Here is a 17565-nt window from a genome sequence, read left to right on the forward strand (position 1 = left end):
TTCTTGACCTTTCTAGCTGATGCAGAGGCATTTAAAATCCTTCTGGAGATGAAGCTGAAGAAGAGGCAGAAAAAACCTTCTTTACCGAGCACTGTGACTGAGCTCGACACCGAGGATGGTTCTAAGGTGTATGTGGTTGGAACAGCCCACTTCAGTGACAGCAGCAAAAAGGATGTAGTGAAGGTAGATATGAAGTGGGAGCCTTTCAGCAGTGTGGCGTTGATGTTGTTAACTTATCACGAAGTATGTCACAAAGCAGAACAAAGTCCAGCTCTCTGACTTTTTTTGCGACCTCCAGGTTCTGTTTCTCAAAGTAGGTGTTGGAGGGCTGACAGCACAGTGGGATGAACTGAAAGATACCTGTATCATCTTAGCAATTTTTTTTGTGCAATATGTTGCTTTCCAATTCCAGTTTTTTCTTTTTGTCCTCTAAAGAATATGGAATAACACCAGCAAAGTGTTTGCATGCTTACTGTGATGGGAATGTGCTGAGAGGATGCAAAGCCTAGAACAGAAAGGAGTTCTCAGCTTCTTTGTGCAGGGAGTGTATAACGAGTTGTAAAACCATGCTGCCCAAAACTTGAGAATGGAGTCCAATGTACAAGTAGCTCCAAAGCACTAGTAAAAGTAGGAGCTGATTCATACTGTACCTCATGCAACGTCTGCAGTTTAGACTGGCTTTATTCTCTGGGTGCCAGAAGGAGAAGAATCCTGTGCCAGAACCATAAACTCTGGCTCTTAAAAAGCTTATTCTAAATCAGATTGCAATTGGTCACAAATTACAGTTAAAGGGACTTCGCTAATGTGAAAGAAGGAAGCTGAACATCTTGATTTATTTTTTCCCCAGCATAATTTTTCTCCCTCTTATTGTCCCAAAGCATCCAGTAGCTAAATCAATTCACTCTCATTTTCTTCCTTTGTTTTTCTTAATAAATAGCTGTTTGGTGGACTCTTACCCTTTCATGGCTATTTTAATTAAAATGATTGTTGGAATGTGCTTTTAGGTCCTTTTTCTCATGAAAGTATCAATATTGGCTATGCTTCTCTTTAATCTTTCCTAAACTGGTGTAAATAAAATCATTTTTTTCAGACAATACAAGAAGTACAGCCTGATGTGGTTGTGGTGGAGCTGTGCCAGTACAGAGTTTCCATGTTAAAGATGGATGAGAGGACATTACTAAAAGAAGCCAAAGAAATAAATCTGGAAAAACTGCAACAAGCTATAAAGCAGGTATGGGTTCCTGCAGTGAGAATTAAAGGTTTGTGCTAGGAGTGATTCGTCAAGTTACAACTGAAAACACTGTTCCCAGCAGCTGGGACCCCAATGGTGTTTGCCGGGGTGGACCTAGAAGTTCACTTACCACCTGGGGAGTACCATTACTGTGGCAAAGTTAAGTGTGGTGCTTTGCTTTTAGCTGCAACATTGAGGGTTTAAGTTGCACTACAGGATCGTATTGGACATATGTTGACCTCAGGAGGACTCTTCTGTGTTTAACAGTTGTTCTGCTCGTAGGACGCAAGTTTAAGTACTTAATTGCAGTGTTCCACTAGTCCATTTAAATAGGGCTGCTATCCCTGCAATCTGCAACTGTATCACAAGTATTCAAGGAGCACTTAATTTTGATACTGTCTGCAGGGACCTGGTTAGTTGCATTCCTCCATCTTAGTGTATTTCTCTTTGTGTCTTTTTATTCCATTCCACTCATTTTCTGAGTAGCTCCTCATTGGCTGTAGGTCTTGATGAAGACTTCTGAAAAAGCCGGGCAGAAAAGAGTAGATTATTATTATTCAAACTACAGCTGGTCTGGCAGATTGGTGCTCTTTTGGATGTGTGAGGGCAAAACAAGTTTTGTCCTGTAGTTCTCAGTTTCACCTCGTAAGCTTGTATTTAAGTCATTTTAAGTTAAGCCCAGAGAAAGAGCATGAAGTTGATTTTTAAATGGTGATGGGATATTTGAGTGAAATGGCAATATCTGGGCAAGTCAAAAGATTTTTCCAGTGTCCACTTGAATGAAGAAGTTCATAGATTGTTATTTTTATTGATGTCGTTGGGAAATTTCCAGGATTGCAGCTCTTGTTGGAAAAGAATTCCTCCATGTAGGAAGTGTGTGGAGTGGCTAGGGACAAGTGTGCTGTGTTTAACGTGTTTTTGTTTGTGTACATGCACGTAGTGTTTCAGTGCAGTCTTTCTGACTCATACAGTTAGGCAATAATGTGCATTTCCTGTTTTCTTTCCTTATGTTCTATCAAAGGATAGAAGATTGCAAAACATCTGCATATTGCATGAATTATCGCATCCATCTGTTTATTTGGGGGAAAGTGGATGGTTTTGATGCATGTAACCGAAATAATGCATCTTCACAACAGTCAGAGCAGCATAGTCTAGTATATTTTGACCTGGTAAACAAGCATGGAAGCTTTTTTTTATTTGTAGTCAAAGCGAAATGCAGTTTGTGCTGTATTAAGTTTTTTTCTCTGTTAAGAGGAAAAGGGCAATAAAAATAGAATAGCAGACTTTTTTTTCTCTGTTGTAAATTCATGATGGCAGCTTTGTAAGGAGCAGTTCCTACCGGGACTGGAAGTGATCCTCTGTGCAGCCAGTAGGAACTGCAGGCTGTGTTGGCTCCAAAACCAGAGAAGAACACAAGGATCTTTCCTATTGTCACAGCTCAATCTTAATGTCTTTCCTCACAAGGGATAATGCAAATAATAACAGATTAACAAATAAAAACTTATCATCCAGGCCCAGAAGTTACACCAAAAGTCAAAACTGCTTGTTACTGTCATCCTGGAACACCAAATCAGTTAAAAAAAAAAAAAAAAGTGTCTTTTTATAATTGCTTGTATAAACTTTAAGCAGTAAAATTACATTTTATTAGTTGTAACCAAAGTTGGAAAGTGAGGAGAGTGTTAAGATGAAACTGTTGCAGGCTTGCAGTGGATCACTGGGATTCACAGCTTATCCAACAACTGCTGTGGGTTAAAAAGAGCCTCCCTCCAGCCCCACCTCCGATTTCAAAACCCTTACTGTGGTTTGCAGAGAGCCACCTGTTTGCTTTCCATTAAGCAAAGCAACCTCGTGCAGACTGGGATCTGGCTCAAATCTGGATTGCCTGAACTGCAGAGTAGCAGTTGGCTTAAATCAAACTGGTAAGGCTGGTTTTGTCGTCTCTTCTCCCCAGCCTCGTGTTTCCGCTGTCCTCTGTCCATAGCAGAGCTCACGGGCACATGACAGCCTGAATAAGGCTTGCTTTTTTGCTGCGTTATGTCCCTACGTGGCTGTCTGCCGGTCCTGGCACAAAGGAGAAGGCAGGAAACCTTATTCTTTGCTGCCACCAACACTCTTTCTCCTTTGTCAAAACCTTAGATCAACCTGACTTGTTTTTATAACCTACTACTTTAGGATGAAGTTGCCTGTGCAGGAATATATCATGATTTTTATTATGCTTCTGGCCAGTGAAAAAACCTCTTGCACAGCATAATACGTCCCTCTGTGCTTAGGTAACCTACAGGACTATCTGTTAAATAAAATACGCTGTGAGTTGGTAGGTGAAGAGTATATCCATACAGACCCACGGGGGCTGCAGTCACTTGTGCCTTAAGTCTAAGCCTCCAGTGGATTTGCAGCAGTAGGGAAACCAGTTCCAGTTTCCATGTAGCCAGGTTGTGTTTGTACAGGGCTGCATCTGTGCCATTTAGTGTTGGTTTTATTTTTTTCTTAAAGAAGAAATCCAGAGGTCTAAAATACACGCTGCTTGCTTCTGCCCGCAGTTCTGCAGTTACGATGTTGGATCTGTAACTTGTTACAGAGTCAGGGTAGCTGCAAGCCCCGCTCCCTAGGCTGTGTTCTCCATACATAGCAGAAGCGTGGCTGTGCTGAGCCCGAGGGAAGGCTTGTGTCCTCCAGAAGGCCTCTGACAGTTACCAGTAGCAGATGCCTGGAGAAAAGCATCAGAACCTGCAGTCACACTTTGCCAGGGTATTATTCCTCTCTTCTCCCATCCTACTCGCTGTCCCCACGCTAGTCATGGTGTCAGCTATGCTCTTATCTTGCTCAGTCATCCGTTCCCAAACCTCAGGAGTGTGCAGTGTTTAACCTCTTCCCCTACGCTTGGTATTCCTTTTGCACGTTTACTGGTTCGCGTATTTTGTCCTCAAGGCACAAGTCCAATTAAGATGGTACAGTAGCACGTGTTCCTATTTTGTTCCTTTTCTGATAATCCTTCTCGTTTTTCTTGCTTTCTGACTATGGAATGCCAGGCTGGTAAAATTGGTAGATTTTCACATCCTCTGCCCTGTGTGCTAATAGCTCTGCATTCCTCTGCCTGTGCAGTTGTTTCCTTCCGTACGTGCACTGCTTTGTGTTTGTGGCTGTCGCATCTAACCTGTGAACTGTGGGTGCCAGCCACGCAGGATTTATTGCTCTCCTGTGGTCATCTTTCCTTTATCAGGTGTGGAATAATCTGGTATTGCTAAAAACCTCTGTGTTTTGCTCCCACTGTTATTCCTGCATTTTGCTCTTTATCCCCAGCACTTTCTGGCTGGCCGGTTGGTGCTGGTTGCTGCTCCGTACTGCTGCCTGTCACCTTGTATCTCGGTGATGCTGAGCAAATATGGCAGGCACTGAGTCCCATGCAGGTTAAGAGCAGAAACAGCTCAGACACATTTCAGAGATGCAGCCCTTTGTTAGCCATCACTGTGTGAAATGCAGACTTCAAATACCTGATCCTGAAGGGTGTGTGAGCCCACAAATGGCCTCAGGCTGCGTTTTCTTCTTTTTCTTTAGGTTGTTTTTTCTAAACTTCTGGAAACCCTCGTCTCCCAGACTTTTCTCAGTCTCGAGGATGCTGAAGACCTTTCTTTTCCCTGCTCTTTCTTCCTCGTCTCTCCCCAGGAGCCCAGTGCCCTGTCTTTCCGCTTAGCATATTCATTTGGTGGCGACTGCACGACAGTCAGTTGTTCCTGTAACACACCTCGCTTGCTGCTTTGTAGCACGGGGAAGCAGATGCTCAACTGGCTTTGAAAACAGCTGCTCTCTTCTGCCAGTTCTGGTCCTTCGTGACTCTTGAATCTGCTTATCTGCAGAAACTGCCTATGACTTGTGGAGAGGTGGTGTAAGCATCGAAGCTTGCGCTGGGCGGGTTGTTTGAGCGTGTCCGTGGGAGCAGGGAGGGGAGACCAGGACCTTCCCCTGGTAACTTCAGGCAGTCTTGTTCACTCAAGCTGTCCTATGTAACCTCATCTTTAGTCACATGAAGCTGCTGGTAGAGCAGGAAATTAACCTGTAGCAAGGTAGCGGGGCATGTTCCTTTTGGTAGTGGTACGGACTGATGCCAAATTAAAGGAGGTGTAACCAGGGGTGGGTTGCTCTTGGAGACAGCTAACACTCAGCCACTCGGTCTTTGTCGTGAGAACAAAAGTTGGGTGCAGGACAGCCAGAGCTGGACAGAACAGCTCTGGATGGATTTCCAATGTTGTATTCATCCCTGTTTGAAAGGCTAGGAAAGGGAAATTTTGCTTAAATGTATGTAGGAGATTCTTCCTCTTCTTCAATAAAGAACTCTGGACTTTAAGTCTCTATTTTATAAGAGACTTTGTGCAAGGAGGAGCCTTCAGTGTGCTTGTGGGAGTGCGTCAGACACAAGACTGAGGTTTTCCTTGTAAGGTTTCATGTGCTGAAGTCGTGCACGTCAAATTGTTCTACAACCCTGAGCTTTCTGTGTTCCTGCAGCTGTTAACCTAACTCGTGTTCAGTCCCATGCTTCACAGGGGTTATGGAAGTATTTATGATTAGACCACTCTTTCCCCCTCGGTATCGCTATAACACGACTGTGCGTTCATTGTATGTTCAGTGGAATGTGCTTTTATGTTTTGGCTTTTTGTAACCAGATCAAGAAAAAACAAATGTACTGTATGAGCAGTTCTGCCATTCAGACACTTCCCTCAATCAGGTAGAATGAATGTAAACTGAAATAAATCTGGCTGCTCTCCTGTCCCTTCCCATCCTTTTTTTGGTTGTTATTGAAAGGGAGGATAGTCTGGCTGCACGCTCAAGTGAAAAGCCACTTTACAACTGATATAAGCTGAAACAAAAGAGTGGTATTGATCAGTGAATTTGTTCCAAAAAGCAGCTTCAATGGCTCTTCTTCACTAAGATATTTAATGTTTTTCATGACTGTGAACAGTACATTATTCTAAGAAATCCACACAGTATGTTGATATTTCTTTTTAACATTTTTCTCCCTTTTTTGCCAGAATGGAGTCATGTCTGGATTGATGCAAATGCTGCTTCTGAAAGTGTCTGCTCACATCACAGAACAGCTGGGAATGGCCCCAGGAGGAGAATTCAGGGAGGCTTTCAAAGAGGTGTGAAATTGAAATGTTTTTTCCGAGGTCAAATTCTTGGCCTTTTGCTCTCAGAGTCGGTAAAATAAAGGCATTTTCTAGTGACTAGAAAGGAGCACTCTGGCTGTACTTGTGCTGAAGTCTGTGAAGTGGTAAAAACCATCTTCAGCTTCAAAGTATACTCAAAGGTACAGAGGTTCAAAGCCCTAGCTGATGTGAAAACAACTCCAAAAAGACTAAATGATAAGTGATATTTTTGGTGGTATTTGTTTCAGTTTATTTTGTTCCTCTTGGATAACTATTTTGAATTTTGGGTATGGATGCTGGTCATTTGTGGTGTCAGGATTTCAGTCCATGAAAACTAACTCTAATTCATCCAGAAACATTTATTACTCTGTCCTCTTTAAAGCGTGTTTGAGGTTTTTAAACAGGTATGCTTAGTAAAAATCTTCCAAGAAATTCTCTGGTGTGCTGAAATTTGTCAGCCTCAGCTACAGCGAAGTCTCACCTGCCATTGCCATCTGGTATCTAGCATCAGTTTTTGTTTCATAAGCTCCTTCCTGAATGTATTTTATCGTGACAAAGTGATAGGATTTGACAGGATAACAAACCTGGTTAAAAGCAAAATGTCCAAAATTATTTTGCCTTGGACTTTATTCACACCTGGAGAGATATTGAGCTCCATAGGAAGAGGGCAACTGCAACTTAACATTTTTTTTACTGTAATACCTACAGCATCTTTTAGCTGATGTATTCCTGTATGAAGGAATATATTGAAAACTTTATTTATTGCAAAGCCAAAATATTTCTTGATGTTGAAGTATGATACTACTTGTTCTTTTTTAAGGTAAATCACGTAATAACATGAACATTATCTTAATAACAACATACTGTGCTTTCAGTACAGGTTGACTAGTAATTTATATTTTCTCTTCCAGGCTAGTAAAGTACCTTTCTGTAAATTTCATCTTGGAGACAGACCCATCCCTGTTACGTTTAAGAGAGCAATTGCTGCACTTTCTTTCTGGCAAAAAGTCAAGCTTGCTTGGGGCCTTTGCTTCTTATCTGACCCAATCAGGTATGAATAAACATCCCGTATGTTTATCAGAGAATTGTTCAGCTCTGCAGTGTGACTTGGTAGGAGCTCAAAGGTCTTGGTACGCAACCTCATGTGGTAAAACCTTAAATTAGTGAGGTAGATAAATATACAAACTACATGTCAGTAAAGTATTTAAAAGAAGTATTTAAAGTATTAAAAAGAAGTATTAAAAGAAGTATTTAAAAGAAAGCTGGCTTTCTGATCCTGTTACATCTTTGTTTAGTGGTATTTTGATACATTACATCCAGGTTGTGGATCATGTTGAAGTAAAGATTCAGTGCTGTGTACAATTGAATAATAACTAAAAATATATTTTTAATTTTTTTTTTAATGCTGAAATTAAAGTTTTTCCCAGTACTAGTGTGTGGATATTGTAAATGTAAGAGAAAGCAGGGCCTCAGGATGTTAACTTAAACTGCCTTAAGTTTTCCAGAGGACTTGGGCCTCCTGTGTTAAGTCACATCTGGATCAGGGCAGCTCGAGAACTGAGTCAACATCTGCTGTCTGAGCAGATTTGGGGAACAAGAGAAAACACTTTTAAGTTTGTGGGCAGTGTGTCTTACTCTAAATGAACATGACCTTTATAAAGGGACACTGTTAGGAGTTCCTGCCTTACAGTAATACTTCTCAGATGGCTCTTCTCTTGCTTTGTTTGGTTTCCTCTGCCCTTTAGAGAAACCACTGTGCCAAGTTTGCTTCCTCTTTGCTTCTGGACGCAAGTAGGTGTGAGATAACTTGCTTGAACTGGGTGAGAACGTGCACAGCTGTCCTCCGAAATTCCATCTGCTCCTACCAGATTTGCAGTGGTGGGAGGCTTGCCAGAAATGGGTTCCCAGTGCACGTGGTCCCTGGATCTCCGTGCCTGTGACGGGAGCTCCATGCAGCTCATAAAGTAATCTGTCAGTTTTTTTCAGGCACTTGAAATTGGGCCAGGGCTCAAACTGTAGTAAGGACAATTGAGTCTTCTGTTTCCCAGCTTTAGCATTTACCTAATTGTTGTTTCCTGTAAATACTTGTTACATTCATCTGTAAAATGTTTGGCCAGCTTTCAGTCTATTAAATACAGTTAGTTTTGTTAATTAATAGTCTAATACCAACTTGAAGCTATTTGCAGGCTTCTGGGGGGCATTGGAGGGCGTATTTCTCAGCAAATTCTCACATTTTTCGTTCATCCCAAGGTAATTTCAGTTTTCAACTGAAAAAATAAGATAATTGTGCTTAACTATACCTTTAACATAATATCCCAATTGTTATCGTACAATTGATGGGTTTGCAGCATTGGTGACTTTAAAAGTAACGTGGGAAGGAGTTGAGAAGGAAAGGTGGTTATAATTAGGAAGCTGTTGGGGGCGGTTGTGTAGATAAGATCACTCAGCCATCAACACGAGATTCTACTGAAAATGGAGTGATTGAAAATCAGACTTGTGTCAGTCTGTTTCTGTGATCTTTGAAAGCTAGCAAGGCTTTCTTCGGTTGTCTCTGCCATTTGTAGTACCTTCCGATCTCAAGTGTATTAAAAAAAGTTTGGGCATCCTTCTTGAATAGACAGTGATGCAAAAACAGATGATTCTGGTGCCACAAACCATGACTGTACCACGGCTGTGGCTGCAAACAAAGGTTAACAGCACCTATTTGAAATAATAACAATAACAATACAAAAGCTCGTTAAATTCACTCCCACAGTTCTTATTTCCTGCCCGCTTCTGTTCTTCCGTTCAGGGAATTGATTAATAACTTTCACTTCCCTGCTGAAGGCCTGTGACTGACAGAAGGGCTGCAGAACTCCTTCCATCCCTGCAGACTGTGCCTGACAGCGTGTGGTTTTGTTCTTTAAATAGAGCCTCTGTGCGTTCAGAGATCAGATCTGCTTCCTCAGGGGTGCTGTGTTGCCTTTTTTAAGCTTATGAATATACAGTAGAAGTGGGGCACTGGGATAGCTCTTTCCTTTGAAGCCCTGGTGCTTTTGCTCAGTTTTTTAAACTTCAGCTTTTTAAACTGGGAAGGGTGAATATTCAGTTGAACTGCCTGAAGGCAAGTGACCTCTCTTCTTTCCCTTGCCCTCACTGTAGAGGCATTGTTCAGTATCCAGCTCTACAGGCCTGTGCAGACTGCTTTGCTCTGGGAGAGGACAACTGTCCAGCGTGGGTTTATGTGAATGTGTGCAACACCTTCTTATTTATTGGTTTGTATTGGGCTTTGGAAGCATAACATCGATACTGAGAAAAGTTTCCTTTCTTTCAGTAAAGATGATGTGGAGAAATGCAAGCAGAAGGACTTGCTGGAGCAGATGATGGCAGAAATGATTGGAGAATTCCCTGATCTTCATCGAACGATTGTCTCTGAACGAGATATTTACTTGACCTACATGCTGAAGCAAGCAGCAAAGCAGATAGAACTACCTCGAGCTTCAGAAAGTAATTGTCTTAAAGCAGATAACATAACCAGCAATGTGTTTTTTGTGTGCAATTACAGATTTCAGTTGTTCTTGGGAAATCTGTGATGTTCTGCGGGTTTATCCGAGACAGATGCTGCATGTCACGGAAGCTGACACTGCTTGAAAAGTTAAAAGGCATATTACTCCTGTTGCAACCTCCTATAGAAGTAAAGAAATTCCACAGAGCAATAGGCTCCGAATTATGATTCTTTTCTCATTATGCTATTTAAAAGTGGAAAACACTGATTAGCCTGACAACTTTTTCAAAAGGCAGGCATCTGGTATTACAGCACAGCATGGGACAGACGAGGCATGTGTTCCCTGTCTCACCAAATTCACTGTCACCAATAGCTGCTCAGGCACAGATTTCCTGCTAAACTAATTAACTCTAATTTCAACATTCATCATACTTTGCTTATGATAAATTGGGCTCCTAGGAGCTCCTGAGTGTGTGTGACAAATACAGACTCGGCATGTTTCAGCGAGTTGTAAGCATACGGAATAATTCTATTTCTCTAGCCTTTGGAAGTAATTTGCTGCCATGTGTGATCTGCGTGTCCTTTATTCATATGTACATGCCTGTCTTTATATATTTGTGTGTGTGTGTATATACATATATGCATACTTCAGTAGTTACTGATTTTAATCACTTCAGTGCAGACCTCTGGCACTGTCTTGTGATTGCAGAAGTGGTGAAGGGATTGCATTTGTGTTCTTGCATCTCCCTTGTCTAGCATTACTTCAATGCTGCCTTCATGAAATTTCCCCAAACGCTACAATATCCACTGTTAATGCAGGTGGCATGGCTGAAGTAGGCAGGAATGCATTCAGTCACTCGATCTAAGGAGCAGACTGAAAACTTTGTGTAATTGTTGGTCCTTGGTGGGTCATGAGCCACAAGAATTGTATAGCAATTTACCTGCATTTTTGATTTCTTTAAATTTGCCTTAAGGTCAGAGTCTCTGGATCACTGGTTTAGTGAATGTCTGTGAAACCGAAGGGGTTTTATATGGATTAAAAGGATTTGAAATAAAAGATGGGGCCACAAAAGACTGTAGTGTAAGTGTATCATCTGGCGGATAAGTCCTCTGCCTCAATCTCTTAGTAAACAAGACAGTGCCTGAGGTGGTTTTGTTAAGAAGCTGTGCGTTATTTAGAAGCTTTTCTGTTAATTATTTTCATTGTGTCATGGTGCCGGTTTTTCCACTGGGAGAGAGGAAATCCCAAAACTTTAAGAACACTTCAACTTCACTGGATGTTGTGCAAGCTTGCTGGTAGGTCAGAGGGGCGAGCGAGCGCTGGCATGTGTTGAAGTGGTCTGACGGTGGCTGGCTGGCTGCTGCACACAAATAGCACAGGTTTTGCTGTTACTTGCTGCAGCCAGGTCTGTACTGGGCAGCTTAGCAGGGCCAGGCATGGTCTCAAGCCCTCTTCTCTGGCTCTTTGTGCGTGTTAGCCCATGTTTTATCACAATCTGGTTGCGTGCCAGCTGTCCAAAGCTGTGAGCAAAGCTCTGCTCAAGAGACAGCAGGGACCAAGGCTGTTCCCAATAAACGCTACAGAAACATGACCCGTGCAGGGAAGGAAAGAAATGAATTTAGAGGGCTCATACTCCAGCTTCAGGGTGGAGTGTAGCCAGTTCTGTTTACTGGAACAAATATTTCCTGACAATACAGAAGTTATGCTGGATTTCTTCCAGACTTCCAGCAAAAGAGGCAGTCGGTGAGATATGTATTAACTTCAGTATGTGACAAAGTTTTAATATGTAGGAGGAGGAGCTTCTTAGAAAATATTCTTCTGTAATCTCGCGTATTACCTATTTGTTTATAGCTTGAAACTACTTCTTTTACTGATGCATTCCATTGTCTCCGTTTCTTTCCTAGCTGAACCTAGAAGATATATCCCTGCCGTTGTAGTTGGTGTGGTTGGGATGGGTCATGTACCTGGAATTGAAAAGAACTGGAACTCTGACTTAAATATCCAGGAAATAATGAGGTATGTCATCCTTTCCTGTGTCCTGACGTAACAGCTTCTCTTGCTGAAAATCTGCAATGAGTGGTTGTTTGGGGTTTTCTTGGTTGTCGTGGCTTAAAGAAATGTCTCTGCTGTAATCCCTGCCCTGTCAGCTCACTGACTTGCTGTGCAGATTGTGTGCGCAGCAAAGGAAAAGAAACTGTCAAAAGAAAAAAAGAACGTAATTGGTTGGCTAGTGAGGGAAATAAGATGAGAAAATGTCTTTGTTTAGAAAGAAAACCTATTGATCCATGTGTAAGGCTTTTCAAATGAGACTTCAAATGAGATCTGTAGAAGGTGACAAAATGAGGCTTCCAGTCTAGCTTAGATAAATACAAACTGTGAGATTCAAAGCTTTTGTTGCATCAGGCTCTGTGGGTTCTGGGAAGATTATTGCTGTTGCTTATCACCGACTTTTTGACTGGATATAAAAGTAATAGTATGTTTTAATGAATACACAACACAGGCTGATCTAAGCCACGCACCTGCAGAACTCACTCCAATGTAACTGTTAAAATAGATGTATGTGCCCTATAAAAGAAGGAATTAAAGAACCAAAATGTTCAGACTGTGTATTCTATAAAGCCACAAAGGTCAGGACGTCAGAAATGTAGGAGGGATTATAGTACGATCTGGTAATACCGGTCTGCAGTGGTTTGGGACAGTGGAGCCTTTCAAATATTAGTGCTTTATCTTATCACAGCCATTTACTATGTTTGTGTAAGCACCTCAGTGTTCCTGTTTCATCAGAGGCTCTGAAATACAAAAGAGACTGTGCCCTGGCTGAATGGAGTACCTGGGCATCTAAAATAAGCTTTAGAGGGTAAAATCCAGGTACTCTGGGTATCTGGATCCACAAATGGAAAGAGTGCAAAAGCCTTGCCTAAGTCTTTCTCGAGGCTAAACCGAGCTCAGACTTACAAACTAGACATCCATATCCCTCTGCACCTTCTCAAATAACCTGTAAAATGAGCTTGCAAGAATGTGCAATTATATGGCTAATGCTGGTTGTATTACTGGCATTTCAGAACTGAACAGCCCCAAGTCTGACCACATCTTCATGTTTACATACAGGATCTTTTTCATCAAAGTTCATGCTCTTTGATGACTTTGACTGACTTTACCATGCTAAGGCATAACTAAGTGGAAGAACTACCAGTATCTTCCCTAAGTCTTGAATATTGCATTAAATTGACTTTCTAAAATAATATAAAGCAAATTATGCAGAGAAGATTACTATATTAGGATTTGTTTCTCATTAAACTTTTTTCCTTTTATGCTGTTGCAGTGCAGTGGCAGAGCAGTTACATTTTTTTGTCAGAGATTTTCATCTACCTGAAGTGAGAAGTTTTAAATATTTTTTTTACAGTTTGTGTTATGTGTTACAAAATGGTCTTGGAAATCATCTGAATCAAAACATACACGTTTCCCAGACTTCCAGTTTTTAGATTCTGTCATTGAACCTGACTCTGAACAGATCTTACTACTTGCTTCAGGCTCTGAATTGATCTTTAAATTGCACTGAGGGACTGGAAATGGCAAAGAGTAGATAGAAAAGCATATAAGAAGGCATAAAGGGATGCCTTTACTCTATCCTTTGTTCAATATGTATGTTTTTGAATCTCTTCCTGTATATTCCCTCAACATGCAAGATCTTACCAGTAGTAACTTTGCCCTAATTTAAGCAAATGGATCTAAACCCAGTTCAGTTGTATCCTAATGTCAGCGCATCTGACAGGGTTGGAGAATGCCCGCAATGTTTTTGCACTCCTGTAACTGATTGCTTCTAAATATGTTGGGAACATTTTCTCAATATAAATAAACAAGAACTCCCTTGAAATGGCATGCAGAGAACTGTCACCGAGGGGATTATGCGGGTTGCAATGTATGCCTGCTGTAGGTGTGGGGTGAGCTGAGGTACCGTGGAGCCTGTTAGTGTAGGTACAGGGCTCTCTGCACGTGGCTGCATTTTCAAGCCAGCTCTTTTGGAGGTAATATTAGCTTTGGTAATATTAGCTTATATTAACACAAGTGGGAATAGCTTTATTTATTATTATTTAATTTGGATGTAGCCCTTGAAGAAGAAAGAGCGTATTGCTCATTCATGACGCGTCTGTTCCCTCAGTCTACTGCACTAAGAGGGAGGGGAGAAACAATTCGTGGTTTGGTCGGAAAATGCCCATTCTTTCCAGCTGTGCAGGCGTTAACATTGTTTTGTATCTTCTGCTGCAGCGTGCCTCCTCCGTCAGCTTCAAGTAAGATTTTCAAACTTGTCGTAAAAGCAACGGTTTTTGGACTGATGGGATATGGCTGCTACCGGATAGGTCAAAGGACAGTTCAGTTCATTCTCTCGATGCCAGCAGCACAGAGCTATCTGCAGAAGCTGACAGAAATAAGGTCTCAGCATTGAACACCCAGCGGAGGCACAATGTGAAGGTGGCTGACAAGAGTGATGGAGGCAACAGATGGGAACCAGACTGAACGAAGAGGGAAATGAGGATTCTAGCCCAGAGGTGATTGCTGAGCAAAGCTGAATTGCTGTATAATAAAAGATTTGATACTGATGTTACACCAGCTATGATCTAATGAGTAAGCTTGATTCCTGGTGTGTTGCATGAAACCACATGATTCCAGATTGAGGCAAATGAAATATGTACACAAGCATATATATTATATATATAAGTACTGTATATATAATATATATTAATGATGATGTAGTACAGACAGCTTAAAGAGTGTATGTTCATGACATTTTTTTTCCCAGAGGAACAGAACAACACAAAGTAACCAAATTTGGCTGTGTCTGCTCTGAAATTCAGGGACACTTGTCTTGAATGATTCTTTGTCTTTTTTTTTCCTTGGGTATAATAATACTCAGTGGTCATTTCTGGTGCCAGCCACTTTTACAACATAACTTAGAAGGACATCTTCTCAATGTGTGTTTTATACTTAAAAACATTTAGGCTTTTTTTAAACTTAAGAGCTTTCCAAAAATTTCAGAATTTTACAGGCTGTCATACGTACACTGCTCCACTTTTTACAAGCCTTACTGAAGAACAGAAACGTTGCCTTTTGATTGCGTCCCTCATTCCCGCCACCAGTTGAATCGTCTTTCTCCTGCGTAGAGAAGGTATAGCCACACCATCAGAATGCAATGTGGTTTGTCAGATGTTTACAGGACACTCTGTTCCTTTAGATTAGGTTATTTAAATTGTATTATTTAGCAAAATCCTGCTGGATTCAGTGTTGTAAATTTAAGAGGCTAGAACTACTGTACAAGTTACTTTTGTTTCTCGGACCTTCCATTACTGGGACAAGAAGTCTGGAATTGATAGTACCTGCCCCTCATTTTTGATACATGAAAATATTTTATTTATCGATGTGATTTCTCAGTGGATGAATATTTTAATCTATTTAATAGAAAAGCAATGTTCAACTTAGCTTTTACAAACTAGCTGTAGCATTTTATTTGGGTTACTTGCTATTTATACATAGAATTATGGGTACTTCAGACTGCTGCGATGTTTATAAATTTTCCGGAACAGCCATCTGTCATCCATCTATTTCTTTTTCTTTTTTTAATCCTCGTCTCATACTTAATACGAGGTTTTGGTACCCTTTATACAGGATTGTCGATGATTGTAAAGTGCCCTCTGCAATCAGCTAGTCCCAGTTCAGCAGTGCGAATAGTTTTAATCGTCATATCAAAGTTTTAACCTGGTGTATTTGAACAGAAGAAGCCCATTTGCTCCTCAGGCTCACATACAGTTGCTCATTGATTGAAGTGGGGTTTTTATCTATATTAATTTCTTTTGGGATTGGAAAATGAGAACCGGTGTTTGAGGCAAGAGGAGGAAAAGGTGATCGTGCGCTTTGTGTTTCTTTGCTGGTTCGATAAAATCAACGAACTGTTTTTAGTAGAGTGAATTTCCAGAGCCTTGTGTTGGAAATCATCCTAAACGGTCTATTGTTTGCTGAAAGTATGTACATGTATCTTCCATGCAGTGTTGTCTTTTTCAAGCTTTTTAAATGAAATTAAGGGTCTGATGCCCCTCTCCGTGATGGCTGGGAGCTGGTCTGTCCATGCAACCTGATGCTTTTCTGCCTTGCACTTTGCAAATTTTATGAGTCCCTGTGCAGCAAATCATTTAAGCACGTGTTTATCTTTAAACCTGTTAAATCTAACCCAGTCCTGCAGAGCTCTTAAGACAATGCAAGGTGCTTTTCTGGATCTGGGCCCTTAGGTGGTGTGCAGGGAATACACCTCAGCAAACGAGAACGGCAGCAATTCACACTGCTTCAGCACAGAGGAGTGTCAATGGTAACATGCTCTTGGAGTGGAGTTGGGTCCTTTTATTTTCCATCTGTCAGTGCTTAAGAAACCACCAGCTATCTCTAGCAAGATGAAAAGTAGCGTTTATAAACAATTTATAGAAGACTAGAGTGACTGCCTGACTTTTGATTCCTGATTTTTTTTGTAAAGGTTTAATGTATTGTTTACAATTAAGCAGTCCTATTTGAAGAACTCTCTTACACTTTATGTACATTTTTAAGAGATGAAAGCAAAAGCTTAAGCTCATTCTTCTCCTGGCTTTACTGAAATACCAAAAGGTGGTTGTTGTTTTGTGGTTGTGTTTTTCTTTGTTTTTTTGAGATCTTTTAAGCTGGTAGAGATCAATATATTGATATCTCGCTTTAAGATCTACAGATTTTTAAGGTATCTGCAGATATTTTAAAAGCTCTGCAGATCTTTGATATCTGTGCTCAGGTAATTTTACACAAAAGAAAACAAATCTACGGTAAACTTTAGATATGAGCCTTAAACTTGGGTGGGACTAATGCTAAATGATTGTCATGGAGCATTCTTGCAGGCTTAATGTGTTACGCTTTTTAGCTAGAAGTGTAAGTTGTCCATTTGTTATTCAGTCCTTTTTGCAGTTAATATCTCAAGTCTGTTTTTTTTTTTTTCTCAAAGCATATCAGCAGATTCTTAAGGGAGGCTGTTTGTGGACAGAGAATTTGCGATTCCTTCCCACTATTGCAAACTGGCAGATCATATGCCTGCACTGTTTACTCAGTGGCACTTGAAAGCCTGATGAATTTGCAGAACTGCCAGTCCTGCGAATCCATACGTGAATGCTCGATGTTGTATATTCAATGTGTTATACTGTCTATGTAACAATCAGTGTTTTAGGTCCATTCTTTTCTGTTCTAGTCAGTCCTTTCAGTGTTAAGAGCATCCTGTAAAATTTAAATATGTTGAATTGTCCCAGCCCCACCTCAACCTTATGAAGCCATATTGTATTTTTTTTGGTGACATGTACACCTGCTTATGCATTTGTACATGTAATGTAAATTTGAAGTATTTTTAACAATGTGTGCCTTTACTCTAAAGTGATTTAAAGTAAACAGCAGTATGTTCTATGATATAAAAAATAAAATATTTTAACCACCGTTTCTCTTGAAGGCATTTATTTTCCATATTAGTATTTTTGGGAACAAGCACTGATTAGCTAGGTCTAGTACGCAGCAATTTTACCATCCACCACGTTTTTCTGAGCAAGAGCTTCAGCTGGAATAAATACCTCCCACTGAGGGGCATCTGACTTTAATGCTGAAAGAAGGAAACTAGACTTTTTCTGCCTGCTGCATGTTATCAGTAAAGAAAAGGATG

General features: G+C 40.8%; 1 protein-coding gene across 3 annotated transcripts in view; it reads left to right on the forward strand.

Annotated features, from left to right (window-relative positions):
- TRABD (TraB domain containing) overlaps window positions 1-17345 on the forward strand; it is a 33359-nt gene extending 16014 nt beyond the window's left edge. For all 3 annotated transcript variants that reach the window (XM_080575037.1, XM_080575036.1, XM_080575038.1), the window contains 7 exons: window positions 17-183; window positions 1091-1231; window positions 6256-6366; window positions 7284-7423; window positions 9686-9858; window positions 11762-11873; window positions 14124-17345. In XM_080575037.1, coding sequence (XP_080431163.1) covers window positions 17-183; window positions 1091-1231; window positions 6256-6366; window positions 7284-7423; window positions 9686-9858; window positions 11762-11873; window positions 14124-14301 — 1022 coding nt within the window. In that variant the 3' untranslated portion in view covers window positions 14302-17345. The remainder of the gene's footprint in view (window positions 1-16; window positions 184-1090; window positions 1232-6255; window positions 6367-7283; window positions 7424-9685; window positions 9859-11761; window positions 11874-14123) is intronic.
- The last annotated feature ends 220 nt before the right edge of the window (window positions 17346-17565 follow it).

Source organism: Anser brachyrhynchus (genome assembly GCF_964034855.1).
Source record: "Anser brachyrhynchus genome assembly, chromosome: 1".
NCBI lineage: Eukaryota > Metazoa > Chordata > Aves > Anseriformes > Anatidae > Anser > Anser brachyrhynchus.